General features: G+C 32.4%; 2 protein-coding genes across 9 annotated transcripts in view; one reads left to right on the top strand and one right to left on the bottom strand.

The window, feature by feature from the left end:
- Positions 1-23,354, top strand: part of LOC143244443 (transmembrane channel-like protein 7) — a 44,221-nt gene that overhangs the window by 4,961 nt on the left and 15,906 nt on the right. For 7 of the 8 annotated variants that reach the window (XM_076489099.1, XM_076489095.1, XM_076489100.1 and 4 more), the window contains exons 3-9: positions 1,920-2,350; positions 4,403-4,518; positions 15,477-15,546; positions 16,363-16,444; positions 18,403-18,767; positions 19,272-19,423; positions 19,782-19,929. In XM_076489099.1, the coding sequence (XP_076345214.1) occupies positions 1,920-2,350; positions 4,403-4,518; positions 15,477-15,546; positions 16,363-16,444; positions 18,403-18,767; positions 19,272-19,423; positions 19,782-19,929 (1,364 nt within the window). Of the gene's footprint in view, positions 1-1,919; positions 2,351-4,402; positions 4,519-13,225; positions 13,255-15,476; positions 15,547-16,362; positions 16,445-18,402; positions 18,768-19,271; positions 19,424-19,781; positions 19,930-23,354 lie in introns of those variants that run through there. The other variant, XM_076489103.1, reaches the window with a different exon arrangement.
- On the bottom strand, positions 10,597-13,176 carry LOC143244444 (uncharacterized). The gene is made up of 2 exons (XM_076489104.1): positions 11,855-13,176; positions 10,597-10,725 (listed from the first exon to the last, which is right to left on the bottom strand). The coding sequence occupies exon 1, from the start codon at positions 12,961-12,963 to the stop codon at positions 11,878-11,880; it is 1,086 nt and encodes a 361-aa protein (XP_076345219.1). The 5' UTR covers positions 12,964-13,176; the 3' UTR covers positions 10,597-10,725; positions 11,855-11,877.

Below are 23,354 nucleotides of genomic sequence, written 5' to 3' on the forward strand. Positions count from 1 at the left end.
ATTTGAGGAATTTCACAATCTTCTCTGGTCATCACAAATTTTAGATATACTCATTTGTGGGACATCTTGTTTAACCTTAATTACTATACACGTTGCCATCAGGTGGAAGTCACCCTGTAATAACAAACATTATCAAACCGATACATTCCTACAGAAAACTGACAACCTTTGTAAAGACAACCAAAGAAAGTTTAAAATCACTCAGCCCATAACCTGTTCTAAAAAAATATTAATTACTTAACATAGTGCCAAAAATGTAACTTTTAATACATAGGTTAAACCAGAACATCTATATGGTAAGAGTTTAATAAGCATGGGTCTTAAATAAAAATGAACAAAAAGCTTGTGGTCATAAACACTTTAACATGCCTGGCCACTCTTTTGAAAACATTAAATTGATGGGTATAGAGATTAGTTTTACATCAAACATAAACAGATAAATTAAAGAAACTTGTTGGAAAACACCAAACAATACAATCTTAACACAATCATTTATTGACTTAGGTATGCCTCTAAAAAACATTCTAAGACTAAATTTCATGTTTCTCTACATTGAAGTTATTTCTTATATATTACTTTACATTGTCATTTTCTCTAAGCTTCCATCCCTTTTTGTTTTCTATCTGATGTTTTACCCTGTAAAAATATTTTAATGTATCTAACTGTTACCAATCTTACATCTTTCAAATAGTATACACATTTCGTTTGTACAAATTAAGCCTGACAACAATGCCTCTAGTTCTTATTGGTTAGTCTCCAAGGCCAACTCATCTGAAACATCCAGCCTACAACATGATATGGACATCTTTGTCTGTATATTACATTTCACTAAATAGTAATCACCTTTTATTCTTCGAAATTGGTGAAGTATTCAAAATTCTCATGGTTGGGTTCTTTTGCTTTTAGTTTATAAACACACACACACAAACTTTAATTAACAAAATTGAATAGTTAAGGAAGGAAAAAGTGGTAGATACAGGAAAAATTATATCAGTTGTTGTTACATATGTTGATAAATCCTGTGGGAATGCTATAAAAGTCAACACCTACTGTTGGGTGCCACCTGAACAGGTAATACCACTACCTTTCCTTCACGTGCCATGAAAGCATTAGTATCTCTGTTTTCATGGTGATTCAAGCAGTACAAAACTTGAATTTCTGCAGCTGTTAAAGCATGTTTTTGAAAGTGGCTGGTTAAATCTTCTACACGTATGTTTCATTTTTAGTATGTAGTATTTGTAGGTTACATTTTGGATACTGAAATACAGGAAAGTTGTTCAGTTCTGGATATATATGACATGGATCTGTTGAACTTTAGTCTCTTGTGGTGTAAACTGGAAATTTTCTGTAAATCTAAAATGTGAATAGATGAGTTAAGAAACCATAAATGGTGTGGATTAATCAGATTCTGAAGATCTAACAGTATATTTGTAAATAAATTGTCATACTTTGCAGGAGTGAAAGTTTTATATGAGTGAATGTTTAGTTTTTAAGGACTTATGGATGGATGAATCTTCAAACTCTGAAGATGTAGAATTGGGATGAGTGAATTGTCAGAATACAAGAAGTTAGTTGGAGACGCTGGCATGTACTTTTCTTTTGTGTGTTAGTTTATGTACTTGTGGTAAGACGTACATTAATTATTTTGACAAAATAAAATACAGAACTAAAAATTAAGGTTTATTTTGTATTTCAGTAGATGCAAGTACTGTTTTGCAGTACAAAGTCATTTCTATGCTTTATCATTGGTCAGAAATAGGCTGTTCAAATGTGACAGTAAGGTACAATTCATTATGGAGATGTTAATGGTATTTTTGGCAAGAGAACGCTTATTCTTCAAAAGATATTCTGAAGTGAAACTCGGAAACAAATTGTATGTGTGCTGTGAAAGTAACCGTAATAATGTTTTTTATTTTCAGACTCGGACCTGATTAACAAAGCTCATTTCAAAGATTCTCAAGAACTGCTTCCATCTCACTGTGGAGTAAATAAGAATTACAACCGTTATACTAATGGAAATTTTAAACTACAACAGGAAGCTTGTAACTGGACACGAGCGATGTATACTTTATTGCCAAGTACACGAGTCTACACTTTAAGAAGGCGAGCTAACAGGAAGATCACCCCAGCTACGGGTATATCTAGCTCAGTAACTTTGCCGAGGAGCTTTCAGAAATTTATGGAACCAGAAGAAAGTCTAACTGCTCATTTGCAGAACCAACTAACGATGCAAAGATCTTGGAAAGTGGAGAAAAGAGACTTGCCCAGAAGATCTCATAATTCCTTCGGGGTTGCTCACAAGACAACAGAAATAAAAGTAGATGGAATCGGTGTGCCTGACCATAGCCTAGTATGTTTTAATATTTCTTTAAAAGACTCTTGAACATTGGTAATAAGTAGGATTGAGTCTGTGACAAACAACACTATTTATTTAAGAAATAGCACAGATAAACGTTTTTCAAATCTGTAGGTTCCATGTTCAGTATCTAAAACAAAACATCTATTTAAATCAATCCTTGAACATCATTAAAATAAGATTGCTACATTAAATAAATACAAATTGAGTAAGATGAAAAGTTAGAACAAAAAACATACAAAAATTAACATCAGTAATCTACACAATGAACGTGTAACTTAAATGAAGATTGCATGTTATTAGGGTTTCTTAATGTTGACTGAAGTGAAGGGTTTGTTTAATCAATAATTTTAGATTGGATGTTGCAGAGGACAGTGAAATTAGATGTGTTGATGTTCTTTTCCTTTGCTAAGTTAGGGTAATGAGGAAGTACAATTGTTATTAAACTTTCTTTGTACTTTAATAGAAAATATCATATGTTCATTGGTTCTGACTATCAGGTGGTATTTGGATTTACCAATACAGAAATACTAAAAATCTCATCCCAATTCTTTGTTGTTCTTGGCTCGTATATTTTCACACACACATGGAGACAGTAAGGCCTCCTATATTGACAAATCCAACTAACATCTGAAAGTTGGAGTAAATTAATACATTGTAATTTAAATTAAAATGTAAAGAAAGTGTAATAACCCCTTTTCTCTCTCTATAAGCTTAAATATTACAGAAGTAGAGAAACATACATAATTTCATTGTCAGATGTGAGGCCAGTACTGATCTGAGTTATTGATCAAAGAAACTTCCCACATGAAACAGCATTTGTAAACTAAATAATTTTCAGTCTTTAGTTGCACATTTTTTAATATTTGTAATAATTTCAATGTTACTTCTGATGTTTTTGTGTTTTAATTTCTCCTCTCACTCACTTTCTGTGCACTTGTTTGGGTTTCATTATTATTAAATGTAGCATTTTAATTATGTTGAGAGATAGGTAGAAACTGTTCATATTTTGTTTTTGATACTGAAGATAGAATGTATACAGTTTTAAATGTTTATCCATGATCCATGTTCATTGTAAGTGTTATAATTGTTTCTGTTACCAAACTTCTCCTTGAAACATATAGATCAACTCTTGAACTTGTAATAAATAAATAAATAAACAAAAACTAAAGGTTTGTAAAGTTAACTTTTTCACAACATCTGGACTAGAAGGGACTTTTTGCTCCTTTGTGGCTATTCTTGCAAACCTACTACAAAGAAAAAAAAACATCATCAAAATCCACCTTTTATTTTTAAGAAAATTATTTATTCGTATCTTAAATTCTTGTAAGATACCAGTTTCAACTACTAATGCTGTCAACTTATTCTTTAAGGAAATCATCCTGTTAGAAAAATAAACCTATCTTAACTGAGTTGTGGCCTGTTATATTTTCAGCCTTAAACTTGTGTCTTTTTCTCTTCGTAATTCATCACAAAGAAATGAGACTTTTCATGCTAATGAACCCCACAATAATACTGTAAATTTAAGTAAAATCATCTCTTATTCTTACTTTTTAAAGAGAAAGTAAATTATCATTATTTTTCTCTGTAAGACATTTCATTGATACTTGGAATCAGTATTCTTTCTTTAGCTAATTTGTTTATGTGTAATTTCTTACACTTTCATCACATTTTAGAAAGATTTATTTGCAAAACCAAATCAGAATATTTAATAGGCAGGTAATGTGATACCTGGAAATTATGTAATTGTTTCATGTTACTGATAGTTTATTAAGTATTAGCACATTCTGCAAGTTAGGGATTTTATTCACCATTTCTTTTGTGTGTTTTTTTTAAGATTTTACAGTTACAATCCAGAATGTACTTTTAGAACAGAAACATTGAAAAGCAATTTTTATTCCTGGCTCAATAAAAGAATCCAGTTATTTACAGTTTGAATTACTCAAACTACAGTGCTATATAGTACTTACATATTGTTACACTTCGTTGTAGCTAACAACCAGGTACTGAATATATTAATTTGTATTTACATATTTCAATTCATAGCCTGTCGATAAGGAAGGGTTTAGTTCTATAAACATCAGTGACGAGGAGTATCAGTGGGAGATGTTAACTGCTGTTCCAAGTTTTGCAGTTCCCATGGCTGTTAGAAGGGAATTTAGGTAGGTTGTTGGTATTTTATAGTAAATAAAATGGTGTCTTGTCATTTTTTATTATCCACAAAACTAAACTAAATCAGAAAAAAAAAATTAATTAGTCAAAACAACAGCTGTTTATCAATGAACTCCAACTTCTGAAAAGCAGCAACTATAAAATTTGTAAAGGAACTCAAATATTTAATTATCAATGACTTTGTCAGGAACAAATTTATAAAACATTAGTTCTACACAAGCCTTTTTGATGTTTGTAACTAATGAAAGTAAGAGACTGTAAAACAGAAACAGTCATAAAAATAGATATGCATCTGTAAATGTCTAGTGCAAACAATTGATCCTTAATACACAAAGAAACTGTTTCCCAGTATCAACAATAAGTTCAGAGATTTATTACTCTGAAATATGGTGTTTGATTCCCTGCATTGGACTAAGTGCAGAATAGTCTATTATGTAACTTTGATCAAAAATAATACATAAAACTTACTGCAGTATGGTTGATTGGATACTTAAATCTCAGATGTGTTTTTTTCTTTCTCAATCTATTTATAGTATGTTGTCTGGATGTTGTTAAAACCATGGTACATGTAAACAAGTGATACAGTACAAAGTTTTGTGACATTATCTTGTACATGTTGTGAATATTGTAAATGGTACTACCATGCATCACCAAATATTTATTATGTGTTTTATGATAGAATATGAGAGTTAGTTCTTCTAGAGTCCTTTCGTTTTTATATGTGTGGGAGAATGTCCATGTATTTTTGTGTGTATAGGATATTATCTATGTATTTTTGAAATCACATACAAAATAAGTTACCTTTTCCTCAGTTTATAACTGGAATGAAACAGTGATATACTTTTTCTAATTTTTATACAATAAAAGTAAGTAACTTGGCTATTTCCACAGTATTTATGGAGAATAAAAGGTACATTTTAAGACCACAGAGTATGTTCATGCCTCATTCACTGTTACATGTATATACATAAAGAAAGAAAGACGGATATTTTATAAGTTAAGCACTACACAAACAAATGTGCCATAACTCTTCAGGATGAAAGCTTTATCGTTAAAATTTGTAGCATCTTGAGAGATTAATAGAGTGTAGAAGCAGCTTTTAGTTTATCAACAGGAAAAGCAGGGAGTGTTCAAACAGGAAACATGGTCTCCTTTCTCATAATATGTTGTTCTCCAATATGAACCTAATTTTTCGATCACATTTGTAAAGAGTACATAATACCTCCCCTTGCATCATTAGTAAGTTTTTGTAACAACAATTATTTACAATAAATTCTCCCATAATTGTGCTTTCATTGGTATATATTTTTGTCACTAAAGATGCATCATCAACTTGTCATTAGACTGACTGGTTTTGGTAAGGGAATTATACCAGAATTGTATCACTGAAACCCAAGTTTTGATAAATTTATTTCAGTTTGAACAAATGATATGTTTTTTGCTCAATAGAATTGGTTGTGTAATTGTAACTGGATGACAAGTTACTCCCAAGAACTTAATAATCAGTTACTGTCAGAAGTTTAACAATCATTTACTGTCAGAAACTTGACAATCACTTACTATCAGGAACTTAATAATCAGCTGTTGCCAAGAACTTGACAATTGCTTATTCTTAGGAACTTGATAATAACTTACTGTCAGAAACTTAATAAAATCAACTACTGTTGGAACTTGACAGTCACTAACTATCAGAAACTTAATAACCAGCTGCTGCTAAGAACTTGGCAATTGCTTATTGTGAGGAACTTGACAATTAGCTACCATCAGAAACTTGACAATCACTTACTGTCAGGAAAATAATCAGCTGCTGTCAGAAACTTGACAATCACTTACTACAAGAAAAATAATCAGCTGCTGTCAGAAACTTGACAATCACTTACTGCCAGGAAAATAATCAGCTGCTGTCAGAAACTTGACAATCATTTACTGTCAGGAACTTGTGTACCAGTTACTGTTATGAATTATTTTACTTCTGTTAAATCCAGGATGGTTGATTTCAACTTCTGAACACTTTATGGTCAACATGAACCTTGTTTTGATGTCCAGTTCAATAAAGATTTGAACTTTGGTCGATCTTACATTCTTCAAAAGAATATGAACTTATGTAAATGTTAACATTGGTATGAAAACTAGCATTGATACATAGTTAATAGTTGCACGAGTAATTTAAAATGTGAATTTAGTATTTAATAAGTATTTTAATAAAAATATCATTTCTCCATGTTTCTTGTTTGAGTCAATACTGATTATGGTACGTTTACCCCAGGTTACTTGCAGACTACCAGCATTATTTTCTGTTGTGATAACTACAAGATTATAATACATACTTTCTGTACATAATCAGTTTCACTACTAACTTGAATAATAAACTTGTGTAAATTTAGCTTTATTATCAAGTATTAGGCATTATAAGAATTTTTACTATAATTCTATTTATCATATGTCAACATGTAGATAGGAACAATGAATGAGCGAGTTTTATTTCAGACCGTACATGTATAGGAGTTTGGCAGGTGATTACCACATGTTAATAATATCTTTGTTGGCTGCTGACTATTAGAACAATCGGCTTTTATGTGTCACTACTTTATCGAGTGTTTGTTTGTATGTTGCATTCCTAGAAAGCTATTTGACACACCAAACTTAGTGGAATATTTTGACTTTGGTACAATAAGTCAAGTGTAATATAATATGAAGATTAGTGGGATTTTTATAGGTTTTGGGTTATGCACAAGTAATCTTCATGTTACAAATTTCTGTGCAAGTAGATGGGTGCACTCTGTTTAGTTTTTCTCAGTGTTAAGAGTGTAAACACAAACATTAATACACTACAGTATGATAAAACCTATAGTTAGAAGGAAATGATAAAGAATGTTGAAAAGAAAAAGAAAATATATTGTCAATGTTAAAACCATATCAATCATCATTGGTTGGTAGCTTTGTGGTGGTTGTACAGCTGTAACGTAAGAGTAACTTCTGCCATAATTAAAATATGTATAACAATAAAGTTAATTCTTCATTGCAGTTAAATAACTGTGAAAGATTTCCACATTGTAAAGCAAGATCTCTAGTATTAATTGACATTTGCACATAATTACAGGATGCATGAAAATGAATAATCCAAGTCCAGTAATAGACAAAAGTGAATTTAGACAGACAACTTTATTCCATTTAGTCTGTGACAGAACTGAATTTACAGCAGACAGCTTTATTCCATTTAGTCTGTGACAGAACTGAATTTAGAGCAGACACCTTTATTCCAGTTAGTCTGCGACAGAACTGAATTTACAGTAGACAACTTTATTCCAGTTAGTCTGCGACAGAACTGAATTTACAGTAGACAACTTTATTCCAGTTAGTCTGTGACAGAACTGAATTTAGAGCAGACAACTTTATTCTAGTTAGTCTGTGACAGAACTGAATTTAGACAGACAACTTTATTCCATTTAGTCTGTGAGAAAACTGAATTTAGAGCAGACAACTTTATTCCAGTTAGTCTGTGACAGAACTGAATTTACAGCAGACAACTTTATTCCAGTTAATCTGTGACAGAACTGAATTTAGAGCAGACAACTTTATTCCAGTTAGTCTGCGACAGAACTGAATTTACAAGAGACACCTTTATTCCAGTTAGTCTGCGACAGAACTGAATTTACAGTAGACAACTTTATTCCAGTTAGTCTGCGACAGAACTGAATTTACAGTAGACAACTTTATTCCAGTTAGTCTGTGACAGAACTGAATTTAGAGCAGACAACTTTATTCTAGTTTGTCTGTGACAGAACTGAATTTAGACAGACAACTTTATTCCAGTTAGCCTGTGACAGAACTGAATTTACAGCAGACAGCTTTATTCTAGTTAGTCTGTGACAGAACTGAATTTACAGCAGACAGCTTTATTCCATTTAGTCTGAGACAGAACTGAATTTACAGCAGTCAACTTTATTCCAGTTAGTTTGTGACAGAACTGTATTTAGATCAGACGGCTGTATTCTAGTTAGGCTGTGACAAAATCAAGTTTATAGGAAATAGTTTTATTCTAGCTAGCCTGTTTGGTTATCCATATATTTTGTTGAATCTTTGTGTTTGACAGATATATCTGAATGAATAGAATCTGTGATTCACTAAGAATTATTCAGCAAGTAGAAATACCAGTTTGAGAAATTAAGTGAATCTTAAATATACTGCTTGGTGCTTGCTTTTCACAGGCTTAAGCTACTGACAAATTGAAATAATTTTCTAATATGACTGGGTTTTGTGTCTCATTTAGGATCAAAGTTTCCTATATGTAGGGTTACAGCAGTAATAAGCACTTACTTTTACAGCATTATTTGATCTAATGTTTCGTTACCCTGTGTTTCATTCCATGTGTATGTGTAGAAACTTGAGTTGGAATATTAAAGTTGAAATTAACGAGGTATTGCTCATCTACAGATTGCCCTTTAAGTCTATGAAAACACTTTGTGTAGGTTGACCTCAAATATTTCTTGCAGTTATCTTTCCCATACTCATATTAGAACACTTATACTAAAATGTACTTTTACTGTGATCTTTTGTTTTTACTCAACATAAAGTAACAAAGTTTAGAAAAGTCCACCAAGTGGTAACCAATTAACATAAGTGTAAAGATTTTATAAGTACAGAGATAAATCTGCATATAGGAAGCAAGTGAAGTAGGTAATTAAATCAAAGTAAAATAAGAGAAAATTAGTATGATATTGCAGTATTTCATGAGAGAAAATGTGAGTTGTTGAAGTCTGAAAGCATGTTGCACCAGAATACTTAATTTGTTTTCATGTTACTGCTTTTAAATGATAATTTAATGTACTAATGGTACAGCAAGCATAATTAAATTTTAATTTTTATAAATGTAATTTATCTGTTTCATAGAACAGTAAGACATTGATCAATAAATACAGCTTATCAAGTGGTTCAAAGGATGACTGATCTAATGAGCTATCTAGAGACTTTAAAAATAACAAAGCTGTACTTTATTCTTATAGTCAAAATCACTGCTTGACTATTATTGTCCTATCCTCTTCAAAAGTGGTATTTAACAGAATAAATCCTAAAAATCACATTTATCATTGAATTAAAAGTATTTCAAGTGTAAAATTTTGAGTACAGTAATGAAGTTTTAAGAGCAAATAAATAAAATAAATATAATGCAGCTAGTTACAAAATATCTGAAAATTCAATATTTTTATAAAATTAAAAGAAGGCTAGATTAAGTTAATACCTATTAAAAAAAAGTAGATAAATGAATGTTGGTATTTGTATTTGTGGTGCACATCAATCTGTGTTACTGATTTGAACTTCTCAAGTTAGCAACAGAAATGCTTATGAACAATCTAAACATAATGAAGTAGCTTCACACTATTAGACTTAAGTGCTTTTAAAACTTGTACCATGTGACTCTTATTCATGGAGCCAGTTACTTGAGACAGTGTTTTAATATTATATTAAGATTGTTTCTGTGGTAGTTATCTTGTAGTTGGGCTTTGATATAGAACATGTCATTTATCTGCAAGCCAGTGAATTAAGGTATTGTTTTGTTGAAGTTTAGACCATGAATGTATATCAACAAATATTTTTTTTCAGAGTAAACCAGGACAGTTCCTAGAATTGAATAGTTTTTCACAATCATAGATATGATTGTGTTAATAAAAAAAATTGTACAGTTCCTAGAATATAACGGTTTTCATGATTGTACCTTGTGTGTTTTCTGACTCTTTTGATAATTTTAAAACAGAACAGTTTCTAGAATTGAATAGTTTTTCCAACCATATCTGTGTTTGTGCTAATAAAAATAAACGCCCCTAACTTATTCTGGGAAGAAATTATGATAACCAGAACAAATCACTAAGGCTTATGATTAAGTCTCAATGTATAAACAGTTAATCAGTGTAACCATAGCTACAGAGGTAGTTTTAAAGTATCACCTACTCTTTATTGTGTGTTATTTAATAAACAAGAAAAGTAATTACAAGAAGGTTCTCTGGCTCAGGAACCAAAATGGTGCTGGTCTTTTGTCTCTCCATTTAGTAAAGCATGCAAAAAGGTGACAGGTTGATTGTAATAAATCTTGGACTGTGCAATGACATTGTCCACTGAAGGAAATATAACATCTTAGTTGGTTTCTACGTGTCCCTCAATGTGGATTTTACAAAGCAAAATTTCTGTGCTCTCTGCAACCACTGCACAAGTGAAAGAAAATGGGTTAAGTTCAAGTGGTTTAATCACACACACCATAGTATTAAATATAAAAACTTTGAACATTTTTAACAAAGGCTTTGTGGAAACAAATTATATATCAGTTTTTGTAATAAAGCAAAACTTTCATTCTACGCTAATGTTGGAAAATTGTGCAAAAGAAATAAAAAAAGAAGTTAAAATGGACTATTAGGATGTTACTTGCAAATTACTGTTTTTCCTGCTGTGTAGTGGACACTATTCTGGTGTGTTAACATATGCTGAACAAAACTTAAATTTATTTATAATTTATCAAATAAAATGTGTAGTCAGAAAATAGTCTCATTATTAATTTAGGAAAGAGGGAATTAATAAAAAATGCCCCTTAGTGGATCAGCGGTAAGTTTATGAACATACAATACTAGAAACTGGTGATGTACTCCCTACAGTGGAAACAGCAAATAACTCAATGTGGCTTTGTTCCAAAATGAACAAAAACAAAATTAATATAAAAAAATAACCACAGTGTTAAAAAAAGATGCAAACCTGATTCATACTTACACACTAATGCACCTGTAATGAGGAAGTACTAACTAAACTAAACTAAACTAACGTGGCAGGGGTTCAGTTTAGAGAGAGAGAAATCAGAAGAGTTCTCTCCCCAACTGGGGTGTTCAGGAACTTTGTAGTTCCTCTTCGTCCCCTTACATGAGAAATGTTTTAAGATATCCGTGGAATTTTTACTTTATTTTTAACATTTCATAAAAAATGTAGTGGTGTATTTGTGAGTGAGAGGAAGGACGGGAGAACTGGACGAAAGCAGCGAAAGTGAAGTGAGCCAGACCTTGGCTCGAGGATGGAGTACACTGGCGGCTGGCGAATTGGTTTTTAAAATTTACTGTAATTGAATAGATACCCTTGACTGGGAAAACGGCCCTTTTCAGAATGAGGCTGGGACCTACAGGTCCGATGCCAGAGATTTTGCTGTGGGGGGAAACGGGAGTGTCCCGAGAAAACCCACTTTCACGGCCTGGGCGCCGAATAATCTACCCAGACCGTGCCCGGAAGTAGCTGGGAAAGAAAAAAAAACACAAAATTAAAAAAAAACAAAACAAAAAAAAACTGATGAATTACGTTGATGGTGTACGTGGAAACTGTTAGCTGCAGTCTTGTAGATCGGGTGGTAACTTCATCATGAACTTGTTTCCACACTTGAAGCCCATTGGTGCAACTGAGAAACGTGGTCTTGGTGGTGGAACTACTGGCTGTTCTTCGGTGAGTTTTTCTTCGCTGGTCTGTGATGCTTTGTTTCTTCTCGAGATTTTGGTTTGAGTTTTCTGCGTGGAGGTAGATTGTTTTTCAGTTTGTGCTGTCGCGTCGATGGTTATCTTCGTAATGGTTTGAGTCTGGCAGGTTGTTGAATTCTGGGGAACTAGGATTGAAGTCTGGCAGGAACTGTCCTTTTTCTTTCTTGAACTACTGGAATTTGGCGTGTTGCTAACAATGGGTGTTGTCTTCTTCTGAGTCGGGTTGTCTGAATCCGTCTTCATGTTTCTTCTAATACGGTCTGGACTCGGCGGTATTTTGGTATTTTCCTGTTGGAAGATTTCCGTTGGTTGTTTGCGATATCTGGGTGCTTGGTTTGAACCATTCTTGAGTGGTCGTCGATGTGGGCGTTCGGCTCTAAAATGAAATATATGATAATAGCAGCCATCTCGTAAAATACAGTCGGCACTGTACTTCGATGTTGTCACTATCTTCATGAAGTGTGTGGGATGATTACTGTTCTTAGAATAAATTCGATGAACTGCGTATACCTTGGCTTGTATTTGGGGTTCTATGGTTTGTCTAATTTCTTCTGGTTGAATTGATGGGTCGACGCCCCTGAGGAATACAGAATAAAGATTGACTGGACTTTTCGTAGGGGAACAACTTACTTTAAATTCAGTGTTCCATGGCTGGCACAGATAGGTTTGATCTGCAGTAGTGGCTGGTTGGATGAGGATTCCTCCCCGGCGTAAAATACGGATCCTGGACGGTTCGATGGTTGCCCCAGGCTTGGCTCGGGCGATCAACATGGCGACTTGGTACGGCGTGAGGTTCGGCGGTAAGCCGTCGACGATTACAGGCGGCACTAACGGCCTGACTGGCGAGGATGAACGTTTCGTTCTGAATAGCATATTGGCACGTCTGACTTGCTCGGTGGCTAGCTCAGGGGTTTCGGCCCCAAGGCCTCTAATCATTCGCTTTACCGGATGAGACTGATCGAGCACCAGCTATCCTGAGGGAAACTTCGGAGGGAACCAGCTACTAGATGGTTCGATTAGTCTTTCGCCCCTATACCAAGGTCTGACGATCGATTTGCACGTCAGAATCGCTGCGGACCTCCACCAGAGTTTCCTCTGGCTTCGTCCTGCCCAGGCATAGTTCACCATCTTTCGGGTCCCAACGTGTACGCTCTCCCCCCCCCCGCCAACTTCGCGGCATGGACTGGCCGTTAAATGAGGAAGTAACATCAGCATGACTAATTTCAGGTAATGATGTCAGAGTTAATCCCATGTTAGCCAGATTCTAAACATGTGTGTTGTTTCAGGTGTCATTGTCTGTGCAGTTGTTTCTCTAATTCTGAAACTTTTAACTGTATATTTTGTTCCCCAAGTTAGCCAAGGTTTTATGTCAATAATTATTGATTAAAATGTACATCCTACTTCCAGGCATGTTATATTAATTTTTATATAATTATTTCTTGCTTATTTTACATCCTTTGCCATATCTTATTAATCTGGAAACTGGTTTTTACAGAGAGAGACGTTGTAAGATAATCAATTTCAGTCTATATCAACCTTCTATTTCATTCAAGAAGCTACACTAGAGAATAATTCACACTTTTGCACTTAAAACAAATGAAAAAAATCAAGTTGTTTCCAATTTTAATGGTACAAAGAAAGACATGGATATTCCTGCCGTAATAAAAGTTACAATGTTTGGTTGGTTTGATCTTATGTATATGTTTTTACTGTCAGTCCTGAATTCAAGGCTGTTTCTGCATAAACAGAACCAATCATGAGAAAATTTGCAACTTTAAACCCACTCATTTTCTTTCAGAAACTTGTATAATTTCCCTTTCAAATTCTTGTAGTGTCTCAACTTCTGCTGATTTGAAACTATCACATAAGTACCATGTTATAAAAATCATACTGTCTTAACTGGAGACTGGCCTATTTTTTCCAAATATTAAACTTGCGTTTTATCTTCCTGTTGTTTGTAGTATGTAGCATAAAGAAGGCAGAATTATTTATCGTATTGACTTCCCAGGTAATCATACTTTGCCCCCATAAGTTAACCCTTTTATTCAGAGATAATCATACCCTACCTCCATAAGGTAACCTTTCTATTCCCAGATAATCTTACCCTACCTCCATGAGTTAACTTTTCTATTCCCAGATATGGAGAAAAGGTATGACTAAGTTAACCCTTCTATTCTTAGAATTATTGTTGTAACTCTTCTCTTAACCTTTTCCATTAAGTAGGTATCCATTAGATAATGAGACTACAGCTGCTAGCAATTTTTCAAGTGAGGCCTAATCAGCAGATTATTTAAAGAGATAATTTCCTCTTTTGACTTGTTATCAGCATGTCTATAAGTACTTTCTAACATTGTGTTAGCTTTATAACTTGTAATGGAACACTACATTTGATGGCTTGAGTGGCTGACATGCCAGTATTTCAAGATCATTTTCTCTGGGTATGCCATTTACTTTGTTACATATATGACATAAAGTGTGTTAACTCAAACATACACCTATTATTTATTATAGTTAATATTTATTAACTTTGGATCAGAGCAAGCTGTGTACTTGGAGCCAAAATGAAAATAATCCTAATAATAGCTAAGGTTCAGCTTGTTTGGGAGATTTAAACTAGTCCTATATGTGTATATTAAATTAACATTTCAAGTCAGTCTTTATAATAAAATTATAATAGCAATTCATCAAAATCAAAGGTAATGACATTTGATATACTATAACTAATATTGTTAATACAATAAATGAAGAAATAACTTACTGATGTAATATACCGTAATAACTTTCAATTTATGTGTTGATTCACGTCCAAATTTTGTACATCAGTTTCTTCAGTACAACTAGATATATTTAGAAGATTAATTTCATCAGTAAACTTTACTTATTATTCAGTATCATTAAAATAAATAAGTAAAAGCAAAGGCTTAAACCCTGATGAGCATCACCAGTAACAAGTCTTTGTGTTGTTTTTTTTCACCCAGCCACCTATAACTGAATGAACAAACTTGTTACTCCAATAAGATGTAGCATGTTATGAATAACATTTTGGAAAGTTAAATAAAGTTCACACCCTTTCTATCATCCACGTAACATCTTTAAATAAGCTAATGGTTTTCTAAGACAAGATTTCTCAACAGTGAATCCATGCTGGATATCACTGTGATATCATGCTAGATGATTTTTTGTATTAAAACTGTTTAAAAAATTAAAGTAAGCTAATTTCAAGCCAAGTTTCTAAGTATTCCATTTAGGGTTAACAAATATAAACCTTAGTAGAATATTTAATAGGCTTAACAAAAAAAAGTTAAAGTTAGATTAATACCATTAAACAATGATTTTATCAGTTCGTGACATCTTATCATTGCCTGTATGTTTTAACGGATAGTTTCTATCTAACCTGGTTTTAAGACCGTGTCATGTTGTCATTGGCTGAATGTAATTTTCCTACCTAGAAATAACCTAAAGCAAGCATATGTCAGTCCTGCTGAAGGATTTGCAGCATGGGAGCTAAGACAACAGAAAGTAAGTGTTAAAACCCTTGTCTGTACTGAATCAGGTGATGTAAACGTTTGGCCAGATTGTAATAGTTATAGTGACCCTTAAATATTATGATTGTACTTAACCCATTGATTGCTGATTCACTGTGTACAGTGTATATCTTGAAACAATTCTGTATTCTCAAGATGCTTCATACAGTGTATAACTTGCAACATTTGTCTGTTCTTAAGATGGCTGGTATGGGTGTTAGAACTTTAATTAAAACAAATTAGAAAACTTAACCAGCCATCTTGAGAATACATTTTTACTTCAAGTGGGCTTCTTATCATCATGAATTGCAAAAATTTTGTGCCCATTTAGAGTAGCCACAGTCAGTGACTTAATATTGCATTTTATTTTATACTTGTCTTTATGCTTTCAAAGAACATTCATTACCAAACTAAATAATGTCAAATTAATCAGGAGAATATATACTGTAGTTCAATACTGTTTGTATGTCATTTAAAAATCTGGAAAATTTCCTAGGAATTGTTATTATTTAGATTATAAAAATGAATACTTGTGATTGACTTTAATAGCCTGGCTAATAATAATAAAAAAAATTTAGAAGACAGTTTCCTCATAAAATGTGTTCAGCAGTAGGACAAACCACATATTACTTTTTGTTAAATCAAGTGTTAACAAACCTCTTGTTACTAGAATCTTCTTTTCAGGAAAATATTTCAGTTTTTTTCTACCTTATTTTTTTATTTGTAAACAAAACTGTTTTGGATTTCATTAATTTGTTATTATTATTACTATTTTCTCACTTAGATGTTCTTTATATTTGTAAAATTTTAGGCAAAGAAAAAACTGTCACAGACTTGGAAGGAATTAACCTCCAAACTGAACTTTTGGTCATATTCATTCAAAAGAATTGAAGGTGTGTATGATCAAATTGACTGAATGATTTCAAAATCAGAAAAAGGAATAATCAATTATTTACTTAATTTTTCATTGCATTTCTTTTAGTGTATATTAAAATTCAAAGATGTTTATTTCATTTGGTAGTATTATAGCTCGGTATCTAATGCTTCAATAGAAGGGGTTTTATGTTGATAATTTACTAACCAATTTGGGTTTGGATAATTTACCTCGATTATCATCTGTATCTTATGTAGATACAAAAGTAATCTCATACTACGTGTTCTCACAGCTGCTGTAACTATTATGTTATACCAGCATGAAGGTGCAACCATAATTTATCTTGACCATATTAAATTAATGTATTTGTTTAGTCTAGAGTTATGTTTGATTCATTTAACAAATGTACTTACTACACACATGAGTATTTGGGAAAGATGTAACTAAAGTCCTGTATGAAATTGCATATTATTTTTGTTTCTTTGTTTGTTTTTGAATTTCGCTCAAAGCTACATGAGGGCTATCTGTACTAGCCATCCCTAATTTAGCAGTGTAAGACGAGAGGAAAAACAGCTAGTCATCACCTCCCACTGCCAACTCTTGGGCTACTCTTTTACCAACAAATAGTGGGATTGACCATCACATTGTAACACCTCCACAGCAGAAAGGGCAAGCATGTTTGGTGTGACAGGGATTTGAACTTACAACCCTCAGATTACGAGTCGAACACCTTAACCACCTGGCACGCCGGGCCAATATTATTTTTAACAGCATAGTTACACTGACGTCTGTTTTCAGTGTCAGCAGTAGTAGAATATTATTTTAACAATTTAAGTAGAACCGGAAGAACTTTTAAACCACCATGTTCATTTGCCTGATTACAATCTGTTAATATTACAAACATGGTGATGTTTCAGTTTTATCTATGAAAATCTATTACTATGGCACTCAAAATACTCTTTTATTCTTCTTAAATGTAATTTTTTCAAGTTTTTTTATTTGAATTTGACATTTATATATAAGATTAGAAATATAACATTGGTAAAGACATAAGCATGAAGTAATTAGCTTAATAATACAAGTAAAAGTAAATCAATTTTATATTTAATGTATAATTATCTTATTTATAACTTTTATATGACACACATGTATAAACTGGGTTGTGTAAATCTAAGACTTACTTGAATGAACTTTAAATTTTAAGAACTAATTCTGAAGATTAAAAACAGTGAATTGTGTTTTGTTTTTTGGCACTTGGAGTTTCAAAGTAATCAAAGAGACTGGTGCCCTTTTCACATGTCGTCTAGCACAAAGATCAACTAAACAGGTGCTCATGAGTACATGCTCATTGGCTAATCAGTTTTCATGACATAAAACAATGTTGTTTTGTCATTCATCCCTCCATTTGTACTTTCAGTATAGCAGTTTAAGAATATTATTGCAGCTTTTCCTGTCATTTAATCTACTCGTTCAAGACAGTTAGTGTTCCATAAATATTTGATTATTAGAAATTATTTTGACCAGTCAGGCACATGCTGTGATGGTTACGCTTGCTCGGTCAGAGCAAAAACTTGACTCGAGTAGACAAATTTTGTCACACTTTGTGTTTCAAAATGAAAGATTATTATGTCTCTCAGCATATAGTGCACCCTCTGATGATAATGTTTCTGTACTAATGAGTTAATTTTTATACCCTACCATAATAAATTTCAAGTGAAAATTATTTTCAATGGGATGTCATTTAATTTTTGATATTTTATGGAAAGATACTTCATTTCTTCTTTTATTTATTTTACATTAAATGTAGACTTTACTCTTAACTTTATCAAATTAACAATAATCAAAGATGTTGATGATAACTGGAGAGAGTTGCCATAGTGACTAGATGTTATCCAGTATTATGGTTTCTTTTAATTTCTCTCTCTCTCATTATTGTAATTTAAGCCCTATAGATATGTTTTCTGTTATACCTTTCAGGTTATCATGGAACTGGTGTTGTTTCGTACTTTTTGTTCCTTCGCTGGTTGATGCTTTTAAACCTTGGGATCTTTGTTCTCGTGCTCTTCTACATCCTTCTTCCTCAGATCCTCTTCAATCCTGTAAACAATCAAGGATTAATGGCTGAAGACGAAAATGATACAACTATTAGTTCTGCTGATAAACACACAGATTTCAAGCTCTACTCATCAAGAGACTCTTCATCTCTTACCTTAGAAAAGGCTGTACTTACAGATAAAAGACTAAATATGACTGATGTTTGTTCAGAAAACTACACTGAGTCGGTTGAAAATTCCATCAGTAACAGTGTTAACCTGGTGCTCCAAGACTTCTTACAAGGAACAGTAAGTGACTTAAAGTTATAATGGTTACAATAAAATGTAAATTTTGAGTCTTCAATATCTTATTATTGTGAATGCTTTGACTATACCCAATACATGTTATCATTACTGCATCTGAGGCCTGATGACCAGGGGAACTTGACTCACAATCTGAGAACCACAAGTTCAAATTTCCATTACCAAACATATTCGCCCTTTCATCCATGTGGGGCGTTATGATGTTGCAGTCAATTACACTAGTCATTGGTAAAAAAAGGTAACTCAAAAGTTGGTGGTGGGTAGTGTTAACTAGCTGCCTTCACTCTAATCTTATCACTGCTAAATTAGGGACAAGTAGTACAGATAGCCCTCATGTAGCTTTGTGCAAAATTTAAACCAACCAATTATTGCATCTAGAAAAATATTTATATGTTATTCCTATATATTATTACCAGTACAACTCTTGTATGCTTATTGTGCAGGATTTTATTTCATTTCCAGTATAATAATCCTGTTTTAATCCTTAAGGGTTGGATGGAACTGACACTGTTATTTTTTGGCTACTACAAGCCTTCAAAACTAAACTTTTTTGGAACTTCTTGGGCATACAATTTCCCACTGGCTTACCTGTTGACAACTGTGGCTTATTTCATTGCTTCTCTGGTTTTAATGGTTAAATAGTAAGTGTACTGTTTTCTGTTTTTTTACCTTGGTGATTCTTTGCTGTAAGTTATGGTTTAGCTGTGTATTTATGTATTATAATTTGAAATATTGTTAACTAGGATGAGAATAAATCACATGGTTTATATTAAGCCTCAAAACAGCAAAATGCATTGTAGCATTATTAACTTTTAACTTAGTTATGAATGTTTTGTCACTTAAACTCAAGCTCAGAATATATAATTTTTTCCCCTTGATATCAGTATAAACTCCACATAAAGGCAATTCTATAACTCCCCTTCTAATCACCAGTGTGGTAACACTATTGTTTGGGTTAGTTTAAATTTACTCTTCCTTCATATTTTAAACTTTTAATAGCACAACAGAAGGTGTAAGAGAAGCATTAATGTCATCAGAAAACCAACTACAACAGTACTGTAATGTGGTGTTTGCTGGCTGGGACTTCTGCATCGAGGACAAGAAGACAGCAAGGCTGAAGCACAACATCGTTACCCGAGAGTTGAAGGTAAGTCTGTTGATACTGAAGAAATGTTTTATTGCCTTAAGACAAAGGAAAGACACGAAATCTTACTTTTATATGTATTTGTAGTTAGCAAACTTGGGATTAATTTGTCTTCCAAAAAATTAATTTTATTTAAAGATTTAGCAAGTTGCATTTCAGTATTGGATCAAGATCACTCTGTTGGTGAGACCTAATGTACTAGGAGTTACCATGTTTCATTAATGTTTGTTTCTGATGTAATCTTTGTTTATAGAGTTTGTATTTGATCCATTTAATTTGCACTTCTGTAACCAAGAAGATGTATAGTAGGTATGTGTTAACACTGGTTTGCTAAAATATTTGCTTGAATTCTGTTTCCTGCTTTAGAAAAAATCTGAATGGGACTGATGTGTTTCAAAATGCAACATATTTGTGCAAACATCTGTCAAGGCAAAGTTTTAAAGTAACAATTAGTTGTATGCAAAAGTTGGAAAAATATTAAACTCTGAAACCATTTTCAATGATGCTTCTTAATTTAACTTTCTGTTAAGCCTGATTTTTGAAGACAGAAATCTTAAGTATCTATGGGAGTTGCTTGTAAACAAAACACAGAGGTTTGAGTTGTAGCATTTAATATTAAGGTAGTTAAGTCTGAAAACAAGGTAACTGCAAAAATCTGTAATATTTAATTTAAACCTAATCAGATAAAATACAAACTAATGTTATTAACTTGTATTAAAATTCCATATTTAGTTTTTGAGTTAAACATCATTAATTGAAATTAAATTTAATGTTATTAACCTAGATGAATTAAGAGTTCTTGTGTTAATTATAATTTCTTTTTTTTTGTACTTGTATCCATAATAAATTGTGTTAGAAAGAAAATGGTAACATTAAATCATTTGTTTTCTTTATTGAAGTGTATTATATGCATTTGAAAACTTTAATAAAATTACAGTTGTGTATATTCTAACAGGGACTTTAGAAAATTGTAAAAAAGATTAGGTTTTTCAAAAAATATTAACAGATTTTAACCTTAATAAGAAATAAAAAAATTAAAAACTTTCTTAATTAAAATAGTAATCTAGTGAACCTATAAACTTTTTCCAATGAGAAATAAGATTGTTTATGCCATAACAATAAAACTGAAGTCCTAAAACTGAAAAACTCTTTAAAGCCATTCTCTGCTGCTGCTTTGTTGTAAGGAAGGAGAAGCAGTGTTTCATTACCCAATTCATTGAGCTTCTGGAGCATCATTTCAGTAACGTGGCTGAGCATTACTGGCAATTAATGAAGTAAGATTGGCTCTCTTTAATTGACTAATGCTGGCATTTTTTCACACAACTTTCTATGCATTTCTTTCAATTCTTGACAGTAAACTTCTGCAGTCGTATTCTGGCCCTGTTGAGCAAAATGTAATGGATGATGTGACTGGCTACAGGCTACCATAATCTTCTGCTGGTGCAACTTCTTCTTTGAGAAGTGTTTTGGAGCCTTGTCATGGTTGAGCCACTGGGCAGATCGCTTTTAGTTGCAGGTGACAATTTTATCAAGCAATGGGTAATTTCTGTTGCACAAAATCAGCATAGAGTACAATTCAAAATGGCAATTTTTCTGATTTTCACTGAGGTCATGTGGAACCCACTTGTCAAGCTTTTCCAATTTGCTCGAGATCATCCGAAACTGTGGAAATGCCAACTCCCAATTCTAGTGCTATTTCACAAATAGTTTGATGCAAGTTTATTTCCACTAATGCTCTCATTTGATCATTTTCAACAGCAGAAGGATGTCCTTTGCCTTCTTTATCTTCAAGATTCACATCTCCATTACAAAACTTTTGGAAACAATGCTGGACTGTACATTCAGAGACAATTGATATTACAAACTGTTTGCAATGTGTTATGACCAAGTTTGAATTCATGTTAAAAAGATGATGCACAGTCTTTTTTTTCTATCATTAGTTGTAAGGGTCTGAAATACTGGAAAGGAACTCATAAAAAAGACAGGTTTATTATCCCTATAACTGACTAAAATTTAATGTAAAAATTCACCATTATTTTTCAAACAACCTAATACAACGCATACTGTAAACCATTTTCTTTGGTGGCTGGGGGAGACATTATGTGTCAAAGATTGCTTAATAAACTTTAGTAAATAAAGTGATAAAAATAAAAGTAAAGAGAAGGTTTTGTTTACCTAAAAAAGACATGCAACAATAGATTCTTTTAGGTTGTCACCTTCAAAGATATTTATAAGAGCTCAGTTCAGATCTTATGCATCTTTTATTTTACAACATGAAAGTTTGAAGTAAACAACAAAAGCATCTTGTCAAGCAAAAAAGATTGAGAAAGTTAATAATAAATATTTTGTTTCACGATACTTCTCTCGTTAACAGGAGATGAATGTTTCACAATGTAATAATTGGTAGCTGACAACACAAGTTTTTAGTGCTGTTTAGAGCCTTTATATTTAGTGATTAACCCAAGATAATTTGATGGCTCTCTTTTCACAGTAGTTGATAAATACTGTGTGTTTTAATATTGATCAGTTGGTTTAGTTAAAGAAATATCAGGTGTTTGAATCACAAGCAGTTTTTCAGTATGGAAATAAACTCTTATTCAGTATCATTTAGTTTAAATATAAAAAATTCTTGAGACTCTGCAGTTTTGAACAGTTCATGTTTTCACATGTAAAGTTTGTCAGTATGGTGAATCATATAGTTCCTGAAATATAAAATGCTCATCTCTCTAATTTTAATGATTGCTCTATGAAGAATGGGAAATTTTTCTAGGTTCAACAGAAGTGTTTTAATATATTTCTAGATTCAGCAGCAGTGTTTTACGATTCTTCTAGGCTCAGCAACATTGTTTTTTTTTATTTTTTAGATTTAGCAGCAGTGTTTTAATATTTTTTAGGCTCAGCAACATTGTTTTTTATTTTTCTTGGTTCAACAGAAGTGTTTTAATATATTTCTAGATTCAGCAGCAGTGTTTTATAATTTTTCTTGTTCAGCAACACTGTTTTATGATTCTTCTAGGCTCAGCAATATTGTTTTTTTATTTTTTAGGTTGAGCAGCAGTGTTTTAATATTTTTTCTAGGTTCAACAGAAGTGTTTTATAATTTTTTTAGGTTCAGCAGCAGTGTTTTAAGATTATTCTAGGTTCAACAGAAGTGTTTTAATATATTTCTAGATTCAGCAGCTGTGTTTTATAATTTTTTTAGGTTCAGCAGCAGTGTTTTAAGATTATTCTAGGTTCAACAGCAGTGTTTTAATATTTTTCTAGGTTCAACAGAAGTGTTTTAATATATTTCTAGATTCAGCAGTAGTGTTTTAATATTTTTTTTAGGTTCAGCAGCAGTGTTTTAAGATTATTCTAGGTTCAACAGCAGTGTTTTAATATATTTCTAGATTCAGCAGTAGTGTTTTAATATTTTTTTAGGTTCAGCA

This window comes from Tachypleus tridentatus, chromosome 2 (assembly GCF_004210375.1).
Source record: "Tachypleus tridentatus isolate NWPU-2018 chromosome 2, ASM421037v1, whole genome shotgun sequence".
Classification (NCBI taxonomy): domain Eukaryota; kingdom Metazoa; phylum Arthropoda; class Merostomata; order Xiphosura; family Limulidae; genus Tachypleus; species Tachypleus tridentatus.